This window comes from Triticum aestivum, chromosome 6A (genome assembly GCF_018294505.1).
Source record: "Triticum aestivum cultivar Chinese Spring chromosome 6A, IWGSC CS RefSeq v2.1, whole genome shotgun sequence".
Taxonomy (NCBI): domain Eukaryota; kingdom Viridiplantae; phylum Streptophyta; class Magnoliopsida; order Poales; family Poaceae; genus Triticum; species Triticum aestivum.
In genome coordinates, this window is record NC_057809.1 from 438,256,786 (window position 1) to 438,276,972 (window position 20,187).

Here is a 20,187-nt window from a genome sequence, read left to right on the forward strand (position 1 = left end):
GCTTTCTGATGTAAATCACTTCCTGGACAGGCGGCACACATCCTGATGCAAATCAGTTCCTGGACACCCAACTTGAGATCAATTATCCCGTAGGTTGACTATACCTTGGTTTTAGTAGTCTTTAATGTTTTTGCTCTATACTTCTAACTACTATTTCTAACTTAGCTTAATAGCCCTTCTGGGCTCAACTGTATAAAAAAATATGGCTTACAATTGTTGTTCTACTTCTGGATTATGTTGTCCCTTCTGCGTTGTCGGATGCTTTACCTTGGCAGCATGGTTTAAATTCCTTGCTTTCTCCATGTGAATTTTCCAAAAAGCTTCTCTATTTAAGGAACCAATTTTGCTCTTTGATGTTGCATCGACCAATGCTCAGTACCTAATATAACTAAAAGTCGGTTACCGGGTCAATACACCTTATAAAAATTATGAATGGGCAATATGTGGCCATCTAGAGTAGAATTTGGTTTATTGATTGATACAAGGGTCAAATTAGTCTTTTCTCAAGGTAATTACCACTGTTTTGTTTTTAGGCTTATGTGCCTGGTTTTTTTAGGATCTCCGTGTCAAGGTGGGGATATATCAAAGTAATGCCATGTTCTAATTATAAATGAAGAGAAAGTTAAGAACTTAGTAATTACATAGTAATCATGGCTAGAGCATAGAGGTCAGAGGTGTGCAAATGATTTATTAAAAAATTGTATTTCCAACAACACATTGGATCACATCGGGTATGCATTTTTTGTAGAATATAAGTCAGGTTTAGAACTTTTTACCACGACAACTAGAGTAAATCCATCGTATATATTCAGTAACGCATATATTTAGATATTCATGATGTTGCATAAGCATACTTGAGTCGCCTGGGAGCACTAGCTGCTGGCGTATATATGTATTCCTTGGTTCTAACAAGATGCATGCCAATCTTAGAAAATATAGTAAGTACCTATCCTGAAATTTATGACTCGCGTGAGGTGACTATCTGTAGATAACTATTGTACTTGCATAGCTGGTTGATTTATTTGATTATAATCAAACCAAACTATTGTAATTTTAAGATCGTGATTATTCAAATGAAAAATGATCAAAGAAATACATGTACAGAGTCACATCTCTTGAGATCATGATTAGGCATGCAATTACTCCTTCAAATTATTGTGATATTGTATATTGCCCTTTAGTCTAATAAATTATGTAATGTGGTGCTCCACCTCCTTCTCTCTTCTTGCCAGGACATATACTCTGTCGGATTACATCTATGTTCTAAAATCTTTTCCAGACCTAATCAATATGTGAAAGTTTAGTGAGGGGCGCCCCCGTTTACTCACGCCGCTCCAGGTTCACATCTCTCTCTCTCTCTCTCTCTCTCTCTCTCTCTCTCTCTGCTCCTCCCATTGTATTGACTTGCAGCTTGCTGCCGGAACCGGATGGGGTCTCCAGCCAGCCTGCCATTTGGCTTACAGTCCTGGTCGTTGCAAGTTAGCCTTACATAGGTACAAGGGTTTTAGTACTTCATTAATGTGACAAAGTGAAACAAAAATTGTTGCTTCGAATCTATGTTTTCAAGGCGTCCAGGCGCTTTAAGGCGCTGGGGGGGCGCCTCAACGCCTAGGCGCTCAAAGCGTGAGGCGAGGCGACGCCTTAGACACTTATTATTAGGCGCTAGGGGTACTAATATGGCAGCCATGAGTGGACATGTAACTGATTCATACCTTGAATTTCCTGGTTGTTGAGCCCACATAGCATCCATTCCTCCCATCTTGTTTCCCATTTCTGCCTTCCACAATAGAAATCTGCATAAAGATGAACATATATCATATATGGTTAAAACTAAACTTAATTAATAGATCACCATTGGTAAAAAAACAGAGTAGATGACAGAGCAAGTGCAAAACAAGATGACAAACATGAGTGCATTACATATTACATAAACTAAGTCCACAACACAATAATTTAGGTTCACAAGTTCACAACATAAATTTAGCTTCCAAACAGGCAAACACATGATCATAAGCAAGGCTGGCCACACTCAATTCTCAATAGCCATCATCGAACTCATCGATGGTAGTATTTGTGTTGTCTTCGCCATCTTGGTCAGCACTAGTTGGATCTTCATCATCATCGGTCACATCAACATCATCTTGAAGAAAGTCTGAATCATCATCCTCTCCATTGGGGATACTTGGTTGTTGTTCTTGGTCATCCTCTTCGTCATCTTCATGAAGAAATGTTGGTGACGGAGCAGCCCTTTTGCGCTGCCTTTGGTACTGGACATTAACATTTGAGGCCCCCCTTGCCATGGTGCTAGCTCTAGGAAAGTTGCGACCTTGCAGCGACGAACTTGCACCAACAGCCTCATCAACAAGCTCCCATGAAATGTCATCGGGACACCCTCGAGCACCTTGGGGTGGAGGTATTGTTGGGTCAACCCACTCATTGCCCCAATCAAAATCCTCAATGACTAGAGGGTCATAGCTATTGCCACCCATCTTCTCACGCCTCTTTTGAAACCTATCCAAGTTCTTCCGGTTGTATGAAACAAAAACATTGTCATTCAAGAGTCGGTGTTGTAACCGGTTCCTTTTCTTGGTATGGATCTACAAATAGCAAATAGAGTGAATAAATAACTTGCTGAGATTACTTGCTGAAACTAACTTTCTCTTGATGAAATAAAGACAAAGAAGTTACTCACATGTTCAAATGCGCTCCAATTCCTCTCACAGCCGGATGATGAAGCACAAAGACTAACAGTACGCTTTGCAAACCTTTGTAGCTCAACTGCCCGACCACCATATGAACGCCACCAATCAACTAAAATGGTAAAATAAACACACACATGCATTAGGAGTTTATACTTTGTACAGAAAATAACAAGCTGAAATTAACTTGCTTGTTGCTGAAATTAACTTTAGTTCACTTACGAGGGTTTTTCTGGACCATGTTATCGATTGCCATCGGATTAGCAAAGGGTCCTCTCTTGTCCTCATAGAGAACGGCTTGTGCATCAATCTTGTTGCGAGTATTGACATCAAGTACTGTTCGTGCAAGGACATCATTAAAACAACTTCTTAGCTCCCCAATTAGGGCATCATCACCACTCTCAGCAATAGAGAAGTATTTTCCAGGGTTCAAAAACAAAGCAGCCCCATATAATGGATGATCCATTTGATTCTCCCAACGTTTGTCAACAATGTCAATGATCTTCTTGAGCAAAGCTTGCTTGTTTTGGTGGGGGAAACCTTGATTGATCTTCTCCTTTGCAAACCTCATTAGTGCTGTCATTTCTGGCATGGCAGGAATCTCATCACCATCCGCTACCCTAAGCACTCGAAGTAGTGGACCTGAAGCTCTAAGGCAGTCCTCAATTGCATGCCACCAATCTGCTGAAAGCACAATGTCTTGCACATTCAAACCGGCTGCAGTTTTGGCCAATTTGTTTCCAACCCATGCTTGACATGTAAATAGACTCCTCAATGCTTGCTTGTGCTTGACCAAACTCTTAAGAGCAAGAATGGATGTGGCAAAGCGAGTGGCTGCGGGTCTCACAAGATCCAGCCCACCCGTTGCCTTCCTCATTAGACTAAGAATTCTGCCATGCCTATAGATGAAAGTGGTGACTCGTCTACCCCGTGCAATAGGCCTCTTAAATGGCTTTAGCTTCCCTATATCTTCCAACATCAGGTCCAAGCAATGGCATGCACATGGACTCCAATATAGTGTAGGAATCCTTTCCATTAGTATCTTACCCGCTGCCTTGTAGTTAGCACCATTGTCGGTGACAACTTGGACAACATACTCTTTACCGACATCCTCGATTCTCTTCTCTAGCAAATCTGCTATCATCCGAGCATCTTGGCATTCACTTGATGCATCAACCGACTCCAAGAAGTAAGTGCCCGCCGGGCTGTTTACAAGGAAGTTGATCAAGTGGCGTCCCCTTTTATCGGACCAGCCATCTGACATTAGTGTGCAGCCATATTGCTTCCATGCTACCTCGTGCTTCACCCTCAACTTTTTTGTTTCCTTGACACAATCCCTAAGCAATGGCTCTCGCAGCTCATGAGGAGAAGGAGGCTTGTAACCTGGGCCATATTGACAAGAGGCTTCTATTGCAATCTGGAATTGCCTACAGCTTGCAACATTGAAAGGAATGCCACACTCATAGAAAAACAATGCCCACTGCATACTCACATAGTGCCTCTCTTCCGGTGTTTTTGTGCTGGACTCCATGGTGCTTTGAGAGCAACCGGAGCGTCTTTCATCGACAACATCCTCAGGTTTCTTCCTAAGCATGGAAACAATTGACTTGAGAGCAACAGATTGACACTTTTTGCCTGATATTTTTACTGCAAAGGCTTTCTTGTTCTTCTTGGCTGCTGTCCCTGAACTTGGTCTTGTAGCGAAGCATTGAGCTGTTGCTTCATTAGTGGAGCTTTGAACTGTCCCTGCTACATCTACCTCCACTACATCATCATCATCATCTGGCTGTCCTATGTTTCTCCTGTTCTTTTCCAAATATTCTAACATCTCCCTCCTAAGCTGTGTGGTAGCCTTTGGACAACCCGTTGCATCCCCACCGGTGCCAGCAAGATGCTCTTTGTGTCTCCTGATCCCTCCTTTAGTTATCTTGCCACAAAGATTGCACACAACATTATTGCTGTTGCCAGGTGTCAACCAATACCCATAATTCCAGCCTGGATCATTTGACCTCCGTGGCCTGCGTTCTGGATCTTTCATTGGATCATAAGCATCACCACCCCCATCAGCTCCTGAATCTGCCATTGTGGGACTGCAAAGTGCAAAGTGCAAACAATTAACAATATAATACAGCCATAGAGGGCAGAGCCACAGAGGACAAACAGCTACTATTCTAATAATAAGCTAGTATAAAGAAGATCCACTAACCTACTATTCTAATCAGCTAACAAGGACAATCAGCATCTATTTTAATCACAACTTGCAGCTAACACTACTATAATAGAGGGCAGTGGGCAGAGGGCAGAGGCACAGCACCACATCTACACATGCATATACTAAACAGAGGGCTAGCTTAGAGGCAAAGCAGTGAGGCACAAGCAGCAGCACCATCAGAAAACATGGGCAGGTGAGGGGAAAAGAGAGGCAGAGAGGAGCCGTACCTTGGGAGAGGGCTGCCGGCGGCCGAGGAGCTTGGCCGGAGAGGGGAAGGGCCTGCGGAGGAGGAGCTTGGCCGGACAGGGGGAGGCCGGCGGAGGAGGAACGGATCTGGGCCGGCGGCGTGAGAGACTGAGAGGAGAGAGCTCCTCTCTCTTTTCCCCTCGATTTGGAGTCACAGGTGTGTTCCCCTCTCTCTCCTGCCTCTGTTTACCCCCTCTCTCCCGCCCAATTTCTCTTCCCTCCCGCCAATTCCTCTTTCTGGCGCGCGCCAGCTGCTGGTTCCCGCTCAACCTGCCCGCGCATGTCCAGGGCGTCCAAAATCAAGCAAAGCGGCGCCTTGGACGCCTAGGCGACGCCTTGGACGCCTCAACAGCACAAGGCGGACGCCTTAGACAAAAAACTAAAGCGACGGCGACGCCTTGACGTTCGCGAGCGCTCTGACGCCTAGGCGACGCCTAGGCGACGCCTTGAAAACATAGCTTCGAATTACTAATGGAGTGGTTTCGATGAGAACTGATAAAGAATATATTTCACGACTGAGACATTGATATGAAATTTGAGTATTTAAGAGAGAAGTCCAGTTCATATATGAAGAAAAAAAAAGGCATGATGTACTACATTGACGGTGATTATTAGCCCATTATGGTACTTCAAATCTGATAAAGAATATATTTCATGACTGAGACATGGGATTTAGAGTCTCAGTTCTGATATGTACATAAATCTCCTTTTATTTTGTCATGCTACTGATAGTTTTAATATGAGACTATTTGTTCTGTTTATGTCTTATAAATAATGAAATGGCATATATGTTAAGTTCTCCTATTTTAATTATATTATGTTGTCAATGATGTATGGTTCTGGAATTTGGAGATTAACATTCAGGCTTTGGTATCTTGAATCTTTTTGCTTTCTACTAAACTTGATGCAAACAATTTGTCCTATCTGGCACTGGCTTTTTGGAACAAATTTTGTCATGTGCTTGCAAATTAATTATCCTTTTGACTTAGTATACTCAGATTACCATGCTTTTGGTATATCTCTACTGTTTGTGCTCTATACTAAGCTCCTTAGTACTGAAAGAATGCTGTGATTTTTCTTGAATGTACAAGATCTGTACACGCTGGGTCACGGTGCTCAGGCGGGCAACGCGTGCCAAGGCGCGCTTCCGATCTAGTATAGGTGGTTGAAGGCGTGATCGAGGAAGGCCTGGCTCGGTCTCGGGCGGCCATCCGCCGGGCGACTCGCGCGCCCAGGGACGAGAGCGTCCGCCGGATACGGAGCTTCAGGGACGTCGGCGACGCTTTTGCGCCGCGAGGCGCAATCTACCGCAACGCCATGGCCTTCCACAGGTACGTCGTACCTGTCTAGCTGTAGCTTTTTTTTTAGGAAACAACGGCGATGATGTATCGTCATTAAAAAAAAGTTAAGCGACTGATGTTTTGCGGTGAATCTGACTCAGGAGCTACGTGGAGATGGAGAGGAGAATGAAGATATGGACGTACCAGGAGGGGGAGCCGCCGCTGGCGCACCTCGGCCCGGGCTGCCGGGCACCGACATCTACTCCATCGAGGGCCAGTTCCTGTACGAGATAGAGGACCCCCGGAACCGCTTCGCCGCGCGCCGCCCCGTCGAGGCCAACGTCTTCCTGCTTCCCATCAGCGTGTGCAACCTCGTCCACTACGTCTACCGCCTCAACACCACCGCCTACCTCGCGCCGCTGCGCCGCCTGGTCGCGGACTACGTCCACGTCGTCGCCGAGAGGCACCCGTACTGGAACCGGTCCGGCGGCGCCGACCACGTCCTCGTGTCGTGCCACGACTGGGCGCCGCTGGTCTCGGAGGGGAACCGGCAGCTCTACAGCAACACCATCCGGGTTCTGTGCAACGCCAACACGTCGGAGGGCTTCAGGCCCAGGAAGGACGCGACGCTGCCGGAGGTGAACCTCGCCGACGGCGTCCTCCGCAGGCCTACGTTCGGCCTGCCGCCCGAGAACCGGACGACACTCGCCTTCTTCGCCGGCGGGATGCACGGCGAGATACGCAGGAGCCTCCTGCAGCACTGGGTCGGCAGAGGACCCGGACATGCACGTCCACGAGTACCTCCACGCCGGGCAGGACTACCACGCGCTCATGGCCAGGGCGCGGTTCTGCCTCTGCCCCAGCGGCTTCGAGGTGGCGAGCCCGAGGGTGGTGGAGTCTGTCTTCGCCGGCTGCGTGCCGGTGATCATCTCGGAGGGGTACCCGCTGCCCTTCAGTGACGTGCCGGACTGGAGCAAGATGTCGGTGACGGTGCCGGCGGCTAGGATACCGGAGCTGAAGGTCATCCTGCGGGGCGTGTCAGAGAGGAGGTACCGTGTGCTGCATGCCAGGGTGCTGCAGGCGCAGCGGCACTTCGTGCTCCACCGGCCGGCGAGGCGGTTCGACATGATTCACATGGTGCTGCACTCCATCTGGCTCAGGAGGCTCAACGTCAGGCTACCATACTGATTCCCGGTGTCGGTGTCTGTATGTACATCTATCGTGTGTAGTATTTGATTTTGTAGGAATTATCGGTCGGAAGAAATTTTGGTCACAGTGCTATTTGCATGAAACTGAATTGAACACTACTAGTACATATTTTGTTTATTAAAAGTCAAACGTGTCTATGTTTGACAAAGGATGTGCCTAAAACTCGGTCGACAAATACTACTGAACAAAGTATCAATCGAGTGACATCCGCATAGTTCTTTTTCTTTGCCACGCGGCTGGATGCTACAAACGGCAACGAAAAATATTGCGACGGTATTATAACAACAAATGTTACAACCATTCTAACTAAAAAATGCTAGAACCGTCAATTAAGGAAGTTGCAACCGGTGAGATGACGTGCTACAAGCAGTGACGGACAACATGCTACAACTAGCAAGACGATGTTGCAACCGATAGGAAAAATGTTGCAAACGATGGGACAAAACATATGAAAAAAAATATCAACATGCAGAATACAAAGTTAGTACCATCAGATTTACGAAGTGTACTTTTATATTTTATTTATTTAGTATTTTAAATGTTGATATAACTTATTCTAGAAACTGGTCGAACATAGAAATATTTGACTTTTGGAAAACCTAATATGCACGCAGGGTGTATTTGACACCCAAAAAAAGTGGAAGCGCACAAAGCTACTCCTCTGTAAACAAATATAAAAGCGTTTAGATCACTAAAATAGTGATCTAAAAGCTCTTATATTTCTTTACGGAGGGAGTATAGTTTCTAACCTGATGAGTAACAGGAGAAATTTGAAGATAAAAGTACAAAAGATCTAGTCGACTATTCTTGCATATGTTTGTCTGGTAGTAAGCCCTTGCCGTCATGAGAACACAAGGACACAGGGAGTTGGGAGACAGTAAACGAGGTTCAAAGTCACAGGTTCATTACATCAGTGGGAGAGATCTGTCAACTGAGCCCTTGGGCCAGAACAGAATTGGGTTATTTACAGCTACTACATAATTGGACAACTTTGATCAGCAGGACAATATGTACAACAAAATAGTGTCTGCTGACATCTAGCGGTTGTTGTACTCGTTCTCCAGCTCCTGCCATGACCAAAACCATCAGAGACACCAGCTATGTATGCAAGTGGAATGTTATGCGACAGAAGTAACTAACTTCATATAGGTTGAGCGTGGCCTACGTACATCAAATAGAGAGTGGCCCAGGGCGACAGAAGGCTAATCTTGTTAGTATCAAGATATATTCTACTGAAGCAGCATCTGTTGAAAAGAACACTTCGTACAGTTCAGCCAGCAGGAGAATACCCCCATTAAACCTGGAGTGGTGGGCTGCCGAATATTGCTTTCCCGTCTTTGTAGTGCCCTCAAGAACTCCTCTGAGCTTAGGTTCCCATCACAGTTTGCATCAAACACATGGAAAATGACATCCACCACCTTATCAGTCAAGTCCACCCCACAAACCTGTAAAAAAAGATCATTAAAACAATTGAAAAATCCGAACTAATAACCAAGTGGTATCAGCTAACTGTCCAGCTAGCTTAGAATGGCTATACGGTGGGAGAAGGCCAGTGATTGTCGTTAGAAAGCTCAAGAGAAATAATTCCAGTGAAATTAGGTATTTCAGACTACATCTATAAGTACAATTATGGAAGACCATACATGAGTTGCAGCACGTTTCAGATCCTGCTTTGTCAACAAACCGTTTACTTTTCCATAGCTGAAGATAGCCATTGCAAATGGTTCCAATCTTCGCCGCAGATCAGCAAAAGCCTTGAACTCCTGAATTTCCAAATAACAACAACGATCTTCTAAAACACGGTTGGCTCAAGAAATATAACCGGGATATCGGATAGCAAACTGTCAAACCTCAAAGGTAATGCGCAGATCTTTGACATCAGGAGATTCATCAAAATCGTCAACTCTGTCAAGTAGCTTGTTTATGTGATTCATGTCAGCAGAAGCAACCATGGATAATGCAAAGTCCTTCGCAGATATTGTCTTGGATGATTTTACATCATAGTGACTGAACTCCAAGCGAACAATCTGAAGATGATTGAACAAAAAACAATGCCATTAAAAGGGTTTATAGATCTGGATTTATGTCTCTGTGGGGGTTGGTCACTGTGGATATTAGAAGGTAGAATAAAATAAACAAGCTTCACTAATTTCACTGCTAGTGCAAAATAAAATTGATGGAGCATTAGTGTCGTCAAAATTTTGACCATCACACGGTTTTATGCTTCCGAGACAACACATCAAACAACACAAAAACAAGTTCAGTACATCTTGTGTTTTGACTCTTTGTACTAAGTATGCAATTTGAAGATATGTCCTACTTGTGTTTATCACTGTTCCTAGAGACAACCGTGCAGCTTAGAAATTGAGTTGGCACATATGTTAACAGAATGCTGGATTTTTGGGTGACTGAACAATATCCATGAATACATGCACGCACAAAATGGGTTACATGACCCACAACACAGGAGTACTGAGAATGTTGCATCAGTAATAAGATGCTGAAACATAAATATTTCAACAAAAGATTAAGAAGGAAAAAAATCACCTCGTCATGTAATTGCTTCAAAAAATCAGAGAACTTTTCATAGTGTAGATGGTCACTGCCATCCTTGCCAAAAAAGTACTCAACCAATCCACCATCTTCCACTGGCTGACCAACCTTAAGTCCAATACGTAACCCATCCCTGTGGGCAGCTCCTTGCCTATTATAGGACCTCATCAAAGCCATTACTTTCTTAAACTCTTCTTTATCTATCTCCCTGAGAATGATAAATAGCATATGAGAATACTGAATTAACAGAGAAAAATCTTGCCAAATTTGGTTCATACCCTTCTGCATCATGAAATAACAAGTGAGATGATTGAACACGGATCAGAAAGCAGGTCTTTTTCTGCACGCCAATGGTGACATGTAAACAACAATAAAGCACAAACACGGAAATATTTAAATGGATCCTTGCGTAGATCCCATAGAAAAGAGGAAAGCATACCTTTAACGGCTTCAGTGAGCTTTAAAATTAAAAAATAAAACAAATGCAAAAGAAAGAACTGCCACTTAGGAGTGCCACATCTTTCTTTTCCCTATCAGAATTTGTTCCAGGTGGACTCTAAAGCATGGTATTCTAAGGGCTATATTCTTAGATACTTGGTCTATACTATCTATAGGCTTAAATTGCCTCAGTGATCTGCTTGCGCAAAATTATTCGCAGGCCTCTTGGACTCAATGTATGGTCTATGTTGAAAATAGAACCATGATATAGTGACTTGATAAATCTAATGGGCTGGATTTCTTACTAAGAAAAGCAAAATGGGTAGTAGGTCAGCCCCACACATCTAATGTATGGTTTCCGCATGGACACAGTACTTTTTCAGTTGGCATGCGCTTCTACTGAACTTATGCTAAATGTATAGTCATTTGTTTGCTACCAGAGCATATCAGAAATTCTAATCGCCAAAACTTATCAAGTCCAGCCAGAGGAAGCATAATAAGGTGACATAAGCAGGCTATAAGAGTTACCACATCAGATTTGAGATGAGTTGGAGGAGAGAGGAAAAGAGAGAGAAGAAGAGTGCGCTGTAGATTTATGACTTCGTGAGAGAATGAGGTGGGACATAAACTAATTACATAGTATATATCTATGGCTAACTATTACATATATGAGTAGGCTATTAGATTGACTGGAAATGATGTGGCAATGAGAGAGCCAGCAAGTGGTTATATTATTAGCCATGCTCTCAACAGAAAAGAAAATGCAGGAATATTTATTTTCTTCACATGTCACTAGCTACAAAGATTACAAATCAACATCATAGTTAATCTGAGATAAGACTATTTGAAGAACAGAGTTATATCAATCTCAAGAGTGAAATGATACATTTAAATTGGTTCCAGCGGCTGGAAGATAGCTTACCCATTGTGGTCAAGGTCAAACATCTTGAAAGCTATATTGAAGCTCGACTCAGGAATGCTAAGCAATGTCACAAAAAAGATATACCTGCACAAGGCAACATAAGCAGTTAAAGAAATGCATTGAGCTGATATCACTAATGGTTGCAGAAAGTATGAAACCACACTTGTAAGACTAACAGGTAGCGGCATGCAAATGCTAATGCCCTAAGAGAAAAGTGTAACAGCTCCCGGGTGGCACCCTCTATGAACAGTAAATTCAAAAAACAAAGAGGAAAAAAATCTGAAACTTTGCGGCATCAAAGATGGTCAAACTTTGTAGGTTCTTGCAAGTTTTCATGCCAAAATATCATGTAGAGAAATGTGTGCAAACGAGTTCAGATTTCAGTGCTAAAAGTGCTCAAAACTTCAAGCACTGAAATCTTTTTCGTGTGTAGAGCTCCTCGAATGGTTTTCCGGCATGAAAACTTACAAGCACCTACAAAGTTTGATCATCTTTGATGTTGCAATGTTTCAGAATTTTTTGATTTTTTCTATTTTTTTATTTTACTGTTAATAGAGGGTGACTAGGCACCTGGGAGCTGAAAACCCATTCTCAATGCCCTAATACCATAGTGGCACCTATATACCTACATGTATTATTATCTATAAGCATGCATGCTCGTTAAGAAAATTCAAGCGCAATAGGCTTGTGAAGTACTCCCTCCGTTCCTAAATATAAGTCTTTCTAGAGATTCCACCAAGTGACTACATCCGAAGCAAAATGAGTGAATCTACACTCTAAAATATGTCTACATACATCTGTATGTTGTATTCCATTTGAAATGTCTAAAAAGACTTATATTTAGGAACGGAGGGAGTATTACACTACAAAGTGTATGATAATAATTGAACAAACTACAAAAACCTTCCTATCTGGTAGAAAATTGGATACCACATCAAATGGAAAATATGCTAGGCATTTCAGCTGAAGTCAGAACCACTTACTCGGCAAAGGATATGAGCCCATCGCCGTTTGTGTCGAACAGCATGAAAAACTCAGAAGGAGCGCACTGTAGCTCGCCAGGGTTGCGCTCCCCTCTGAGTCTTCCTTCCCTTACAATATTAGATTCGGATGGAGGGAAAACGGGAACAACAGCCCTCATCAAGTCGGCAGGTAACATGTAGACTTCGCCCTCCGGGTTTCGGATGGACGCAAAGTACTCAAAGATCTATCAAGGAGAACACCACAATTAGAACAGTACTAGTTTATCGAATCACATAGCATGCAGCATGACATCGTTACCTTCTCAGGAGGGCTGCGCGTCCGAATGCGCTTCTCATAGTTGAAGAACACCCTTCTGCGATATGAGTCTGCAAAGTGAAGCGAAGAAAAAGGACGGTGAGCAATTGCTCCGCTTACAGGAATCCGTCATATGAGCATTAGGATTGATTGAGGACAACAAATGGCGAGAATGTTCGCTCGGCATATGATCGGAGGAAAAGCGCTATTCGTCCGGTGGCCGATCCATACGGAAATCGTTTCTCTCTCCTCACAAAACTCCAAGCAGAAACTTGGCTCACAAAATTCCAAACGGAAACTTCGCAAAATTCCAACCAGAAACTAGGCGTGAGAGGCACATGAATTGATCAGGCTGTAAAGCTTTTGCGAATTATATAATGCATGGGTGCAGCCGTACGAGAGATCAAAAACAAGGGCACGCACCGCGGAAGAGGAACCTGCGCTTCTCCTCCTCGCGCTCCTCCGCGGCGCCCACGTCCCCAAAGCCCGCGTCCGCCACGGCGAAGTCCCCCTGGCCCGAGTCCGCGAGCGGCTGCGGCGACGGGGGGAGCAGCCAGATCCCCAGCCCCGACCCGACAGCCAGCGCGGCCGCCACCGTGGCGGCATCGGCCGCCCTCGCGTCGCGGCGGGGCGCGGCGCCCTCGGCGGCGGCCGCGGAGAAGGCCCGGAGCCGTCGAACGGCGGATCGGAGGAGCGAGGCGCGGGCCAGCGCGGCCATGGCGATGGCGGGATTGACGTGCGTTCTCGGAAGGGAAGGGGAGGAGAGGAAGCGGCGATGCGGGGGCGCACGGGGTGGGACGCGGTGGCCTGGCCGAAATGTGAGGCAAGGAACGGGAGATTAGCGTGGGGCTAAAAGCTGCCATTATTGGGGCCCTTTTTATGGTCGGTCGCGAGACGACGACCCGACCGGTTTTCTAGCGCCATCGCCTCGGCCTATGCGACACGAGCACAACCGAGCCAGGTGCTGCTGCTTTTATTCCATTGGTTCGTGAGGAAAACAAGAGAAGAAATGCCCTCCCTGCCCGTGTGCTTCTTCTTCTCGCTGCACCTCCTCTCCTCCGGTTGCTGTGCAGCATCCCGTTTGTTTTTGAGAAAATTCCTTACTCCCTCCGTCAGCCAAAGAGTGAACGTCTGGGTATTCCAAGACAAATTAAATATTTTGCAAAAAAGCCCTCCCATCACTCAATTAAGGTGCCAACAGCTTTACCAAAGCTTCGATTCCCGTTGATAATAAATGAGAAGGGGTAGTAAAACACAAGTTTGCCAACAGAATTTTCTTCCCGCCACAGCACTTCCCGCCATGTACAACTAGTAGCTGAGTACTCCCTCCGTTTTTATTTAGTTCGCATATTAGCTTTGGTTAAAGTCAAGCTTTACAAACTTTGACCAAGTTTATATATAAAAATATTAAAATATACAATAACAAATCAACAACATTAGATTTATTTTTAAATATACTTTCATATCGTATAGATTTATTATGATAAATGTCTATATTGTTTTCTATAAACTTGGTCAAACTTTACGAAGTTTGACTTCAGTCAACTCTAATATGCAGAGTAAATAAAAACGGAGGGAGTACTAGTACAATATGGCGCCAGATTATAGAATTAGAAGCGCCATATTATAGAATTAGAAGCGCCAGATTACATAATTGAGCCCAGATTTCAAATTTAGAAGGCCAAGAGACTATACACAGCTATAAAGCTGGCACACTAGCACCAGACCAAGTAGTACAACACACAGACAGACCATGGCCATTGACTTGAACATAGCACCAGAAGAGGGAGAAGTTGAACATGAGACTCCCTTGCATGAAGAAGTGCTCCAGGTTGGTCATCAAATCGATCTGAACTTGAACCCAGGTACATCTTGACCATCTTTTCATTTGTTCTCCTTGTTCATGTGCGCATGCTAATGATTCTTCTTCGCCATAGAGGACGAACTTGAGGCTGCCTTGCATGAAGAACTCCATGTCGGTTTTGAGCCTCACTTGCATGAAGTACTCCAGTCCGGCCACCAATTCGCCGGAGAAGATGAACATGAGTCTCCCTTGCATGAGGAAGAGCTCCAGGTTGGTCACCAAATCGATCTGAACATGGACCCAGGTACATCTTGATCATCTACTCCTTTGTTCTCCTTGTTCATGTGCACATGTTGATGATTCTTCTTCGCCATAGAGGACGAACTTGAGCCTGACATTGCCCATGGAGAAGAGGAACATGATGCCGATGTTGCCCGTGGAGAAGAGAACCTGCATGAATCAGATGAATCGGGTTAGTAAAATAATTTAGTTATAGCATATATGAATGCTTAATTATAATCTTATTAAACTACTCACATAACCTCACCTTGTAGACCATGAACTTGAAGGCCAAGGCGGTGTTTTCCAGAGCATGGAAGAGGAAGTGCAAGCAATGGATGAAGCTCTACATAACCTTCGAGTTGACGAGGAAGACTATGGTGTGTATGCAGGCGATATAGAGATTCAATTTGAGGAAGAAGAGCTTGACGATTCAGCAGATGAAGCCATGTATGATTCAGCACCAGAAGAAGACATCTATGTGGAGCAAGAGCAACAAGATAATGAGCAAATTCATAATGAAGGCAAATACAAGAACTTAACAGATTTGCAAAGGACCGGTATTTATGAAGAATTGCTAGCAAGAAGTGTCAATCGGAAATTAAAGAAGACCACAACCAGAGAAGTTGCAAACATGTTCCATGTTTCGGTGCAGAAGGTCAGACGTGTTTGGAGGAGAGTGAAGGAGTGCCTTCGACAAGGCATACCCGTTGATGTAAGATCAAGGAAGCCGAAAAACTGTGGGCGCAAAAGGATTGTAGTTGACCTCAGTATGGTTCCTGAGATTCCTCGCAGCCAAAGGAGAACTATACGCAGTCTTGCAAGAGCTTTGGGTGTGAAGAAAAGCACACTACATAGGATGTTTACGGACGGCTTGCTCGATAGGCATTCAAGCTCACTCAAACCATATTTGAAGGAAGCAAACAAAAAGGCTAGGATGCGGTTTTGTCTCTCTATGTTTGACCAACAAAGTTTGCAAAATAGGCCGACGTTCAAAGATATGCGTAACATAATACATATAGATGAAAAGTGGTTTAACACCACTCAAAAGACTATGAAATTCTACAAGCTGCCATCGGAAGAAGAGCCACATAGGACCGTGCAAAATAAGAACTCCATTGGCAAAATAATGTTTTTGGTTGCTATAGCCAGGCCTAGATACAATGCAGAAGGTATTTGCATTTTGATGGGAAGATAGGCATTTGGCCCTTTATCAAAAAGGTTAATTTGAACATGTAGTCCTTTTATTTATTATGCACATCAGTACTTGATCTAACTTCAGTTGCTTTGGTGGTTGTAGGAGCCGGCGCCAAGGAGAAGTGATTACCGTCCAAGAGGGACACTAATCACGAAAACAATCTCAGTTAAGAGAGATGTATCGAGGGAGTTTTTGATTCAAAAGGTACTACCAGCTATTCAAGCAGTTTGGCCTTAAGAGCTCGCAGGTGAGACGATATGGATCCAGCAAGACAATGCACCCTCACATGTCCCAAGTAATGACCCAGGTTTCCTTAATGTTGTTGCCCAAACTGGGCTTGATATTTGCCTCATGCAACAGCCTTCGAACTCACGGATATGAATATCCTAGACCTTGGCCTATTTTCCTCACTACAGTCCATGTCAGATAGATTGGTCTCTAACAATTTAGATCAGCTAATCAGCAATGTGCAGTAGGAATATGATGCCTATGATGCCGATAAGATAAACATGATTTTTCTTACACTACAAAGCTGCTTAATTAAGGTCATGAAGAGAGGTGGAGGCAACGACTACAAGACCCCTCACATGTACAAGGATGGCCTAGAACGTGCAGGAAATCTTCCTAATGTTTTAGATTGTGATCGCGAACTCTATGAGAACATCTTGTAGATCTTAGCCGACTAGAAGTTCTAATATTAGATGTGACTACTTTTGTAATGCTGGACATTGGGTTGAAATTGTTTATCCAACTATTATTGAGTTCATCATTTGTTTATCCAACTTAAAATTGGAACAACATTGAAAATCTAAAAAAATGCATCATCTAGAATCGAGTAATTTTCATGCCACTTCCAGCATTACTCTCTGGCCATGCATCATAAAATAAAGAATGTAAATTATCCGTCATCTAGTATCCATGGCTAGAGTAATTTTCGTACCAAATCAGTTGATCAAAATCATCATCTGGTACAAGAGATCATCATGATTGTGCACTCGAAAAGTCCATCACCTGTGCAATCGAAGTAGCTATATGGACCAGGAATTGATTGTTCATTCATCAAGATAATACCTTATTTATCCAACTAAATGTTGTAACAATAGCACTACAATCTCTGTATGAGAGCATGATGCAGACCTTAGCCGCCTAGAAGTTGTACTAGTAGAAGTGGTAGCTTTTTGTAATGCTGGACATTGTGTTAAAATTATTTATCCAACTGCTTATTCAATTCATTGTTTGTTTATCCAATTATTTATCCAACTTAGAATTGGAACAAAATGAAAATTCTGAAATTATGCATCATCTAACATCGATAGCGAAAGTAATCTTCATCCCAGTTCTATTAAGAAAAATAGACAATCTAAAGTATCCATGCATAGTCAGAGTTATTTTCATGTCAAATCAGTTGAACAAATTTGACAATCTAAAAGTCCATCATCTGTGCACTCGAAGTAGTTACAGAGACAGAGTGTATTACAACAGTCAAGCCTTAATTTTAGAGATCAGGACTTGATTGTTTATTCATCAACATAGTACCATTTATCCAACTTAAAATTACTGTCGTAACAAGAGATCATCCATAACCAAAAAATATTTTTAGAGACCAGGACACTAATCACCATAACAATAGATCATCCATAGTAATAATATCTTCCATACTCCAATAGTATGAATCGATTTTCATACTTGCAGAACATATTTCATACTTGCAGAACATAAAAATATCTAGCCATACTTACTACATCCAGCCAAACTAATTGAAGATTGCATCCAGCCAACTTATGGAGCTAGTAGTGCTTGTGCATCTTCTCCACAACATCCCCAGCACCTGCGGCCATTGTGTCATGGTCAGCCGCGGGACGCACTGATGCCGCTGTGCCGTCTTGCCCAACACCTACGGATGCGCTGACCTGCCCAACACCTGCTGCCGTGCCGACCTGGTTAGCCGCATGACCCGCTGCAGCGCCGGGTACAGCGCCTCCACGGCCTACACCTGCTTCACCATCAGTCCCTACGTCCTCGTCCAGGTCAAGGATCTTGGCGCCGCAACCGAATTGCCGCCGCCGACGGATGTACGAGGGCAAACGCGGTCGAAACTTGGCTGCACGAGCACGGTGAGGGCCTCCAGAACCAGATCCTCCGCGGCCGCGTGTTGCGCCGCCGGCCGTCACGAAGGCCTCGACTCGCTGTCCATCGCCGACTTCCGCTCATCCGCCCGCTCCGCCGCCCGCCATGGTTCCAGTGAGGCACACACCGTACTGGGAGTTTATATAGACTGGCCGCCATTACTCTCTCGATGACCAGCAACTGCATTGGATTGGAGGATTGACTCCTAGCGAACTGGGATTGGATCGGGGGAGGAGAAACGTTGGGGGAGAGGAGGAAGATTGGGGAAATTTTGAGGGAGAGGACGAGTGGATTGGGTCGTCGGGGGTGAGAACGAGTGGATTGGGTGGTGGACCGCTGCGGTTGCCTTGAGGCGTCGATCGAGGGGGTGAACGTAAAATTACCTCGGTGGATCGCTGCGGAGCCAGACGTTCACTTATTTTGGGAAAATTACTCGAGCCAGACGTTCACTCTTTGGCGGACGGAGAGAGTATTTGACACTATTTTAAAATCCGCTTCCTTATTTGACACTGAAAAAGTTTTTTTCCCTATTTGTCACAAGCCCTGTTCAAGAATTCATCGATTAACCAGTTAACTTGCCGATTAATCCCTACTCATAGGGTCACCGAGTAGCCGATAAACCAAAAAATCATCTGATTAATTGATTAAATGGCCGATTAACTTGTCGATTAGCCAATTAACCCCCTACTCGCTAGCCAACCGAGCAGCTACCAGTTAACGATTTACTCAACAATGGTCACAAGTTCTAAATTTTATTCTCTATATGACATTTCCATCCATTTTGAGCCTAAATGACACCTAAAAAGACTCTTTTGCCCCTCATGTGGTATGTGTGTGGGGGGCAATAGCGCACACACGCAACATCAGTGCGAGGGCAGGAGAACACATGCAACAACACATACACATGCACCAACACACACACACACACGCGCGCACACACACACGCAACAACACGCACGCGCACGTGCACACACGCACGCAACAACACGCACGCGCACGTGCATACACACACACGCAGCAACACACATGCACGCGCACACACGCAGACAGCACATAGGCACGCAACATCACACACACACGCGCACGTACACACACACTGCAGCACACATGCACACACACACACACATGCAGCGGCAGCACACATGTGCGCGTGCACCCACACACGCAACAACACACACGCGTGCGCACACACATACCGCATGAGGGGCAAAATCATTTTTTTAGGTGTCATTTAGGCTCAAAATGGACGGAAGTGTCGTATAGGGAATAAAATTTAGGATTATTGTCAAATAGGGAAGAAAAACTTTTCCAATATCAAATAAGGAACCAGATTTTAAGACAGTGTCAAATAAGGAATTTTCTCTTTGTTTTTCTTTTGCTAATACGGCTATCACGTGCTCACCCTCCTCTCCTCTGGTCTGCGTGCCGAGGACGTGCCGTGCTCACCCATGGAATCGGGTTCGATCTCCGGACATACAGCACGACATTCACATGCGACGTTGGGAAACTCATCCTGATCGGCAACATGACAACATGCTAGTATTTTCTTTCGCCGTACTAAGGGTATCTCCAACGGGCAACACGCGAAAAATCCTTCCGCATTTGTTCATAAACAAGAGGATCAGTCTACAGACACGGATGCGGAAGATGCCGTCCAACAGCAGCCATATACATTTTTACAACAACTATTCATGCAAATACGGCCAGATTTTGTATAAACATGATTGATTTTATATAAAAAGCCGGATTTTCATATAAATATGACGGATTTCAGTACATTTACATCAACATGGCTAGTCCGGCTTTGGAGGTATAATAATACATAATCTAAATCGCTGCCCGCGGATCCCTTTGCCTTCTTCATGTCCGGCAGCCTGATCACCGTTCTGTCAGGATCCTCGGAGGTATATGCTTCAGCGGAAAGGATGGCTCGCTTCTCCAC

General features: G+C 44.4%; 2 protein-coding genes, 1 long non-coding RNA gene and 1 pseudogene across 5 annotated transcripts; 1 reads left to right on the forward strand and 3 right to left on the reverse strand.

The window, feature by feature from the left end:
* Positions 1 to 1,980: 1,980 nt before the first annotated feature.
* LOC123127787 (uncharacterized) lies at positions 1,981 to 4,782 on the reverse strand. The gene is made up of 3 exons (XM_044547632.1): positions 2,922 to 4,782; positions 2,693 to 2,811; positions 1,981 to 2,597 (listed from the first exon to the last, which is right to left on the reverse strand). The coding sequence occupies exons 1-3, from the start codon at positions 4,780 to 4,782 to the stop codon at positions 2,037 to 2,039; spliced, it is 2,541 nt and encodes an 846-aa protein (XP_044403567.1). The 3' UTR covers positions 1,981 to 2,036.
* A 244-nt stretch (positions 4,783 to 5,026) lies between these two features.
* On the forward strand, positions 5,027 to 7,752 carry LOC123127788 (probable glycosyltransferase At5g20260; annotated as a pseudogene).
* Positions 7,753 to 8,528: 776 nt separating this feature from the next.
* On the reverse strand, positions 8,529 to 13,691 carry LOC123127789 (calcium uptake protein, mitochondrial). 2 transcript variants are annotated; one of them, XR_006462792.1, is made up of 9 exons: positions 13,261 to 13,574; positions 12,841 to 12,908; positions 12,543 to 12,766; positions 11,560 to 11,643; positions 10,194 to 10,407; positions 9,497 to 9,673; positions 9,290 to 9,409; positions 8,816 to 9,091; positions 8,529 to 8,713 (listed from the first exon to the last, which is right to left on the reverse strand). XR_006462792.1 is itself a non-coding variant. In XM_044547634.1 (8 exons), the coding sequence occupies exons 1-8, from the start codon at positions 13,553 to 13,555 to the stop codon at positions 8,876 to 8,878; spliced, it is 1,398 nt and encodes a 465-aa protein (XP_044403569.1). In that variant the 5' UTR covers positions 13,556 to 13,691; the 3' UTR covers positions 8,529 to 8,875. The 2 variants fall into 2 exon arrangements, 1 of the variants encoding a protein (XP_044403569.1); XM_044547634.1 differs by having other exon boundaries at positions 8,529 to 9,091; positions 13,261 to 13,691.
* Positions 13,692 to 14,439: 748 nt separating this feature from the next.
* On the reverse strand, positions 14,440 to 18,617 carry LOC123127790 (uncharacterized). Of its 2 annotated transcripts, XR_006462794.1 has the most exons (3): positions 17,059 to 18,599; positions 15,189 to 15,397; positions 14,440 to 15,091 (listed from the first exon to the last, which is right to left on the reverse strand). It is a non-coding gene; the product is annotated as an uncharacterized lncRNA (long non-coding RNA). The 2 variants fall into 2 exon arrangements; XR_006462793.1 differs by having other exon boundaries at positions 15,189 to 18,617.
* Positions 18,618 to 20,187: the final 1,570 nt, after the last annotated feature.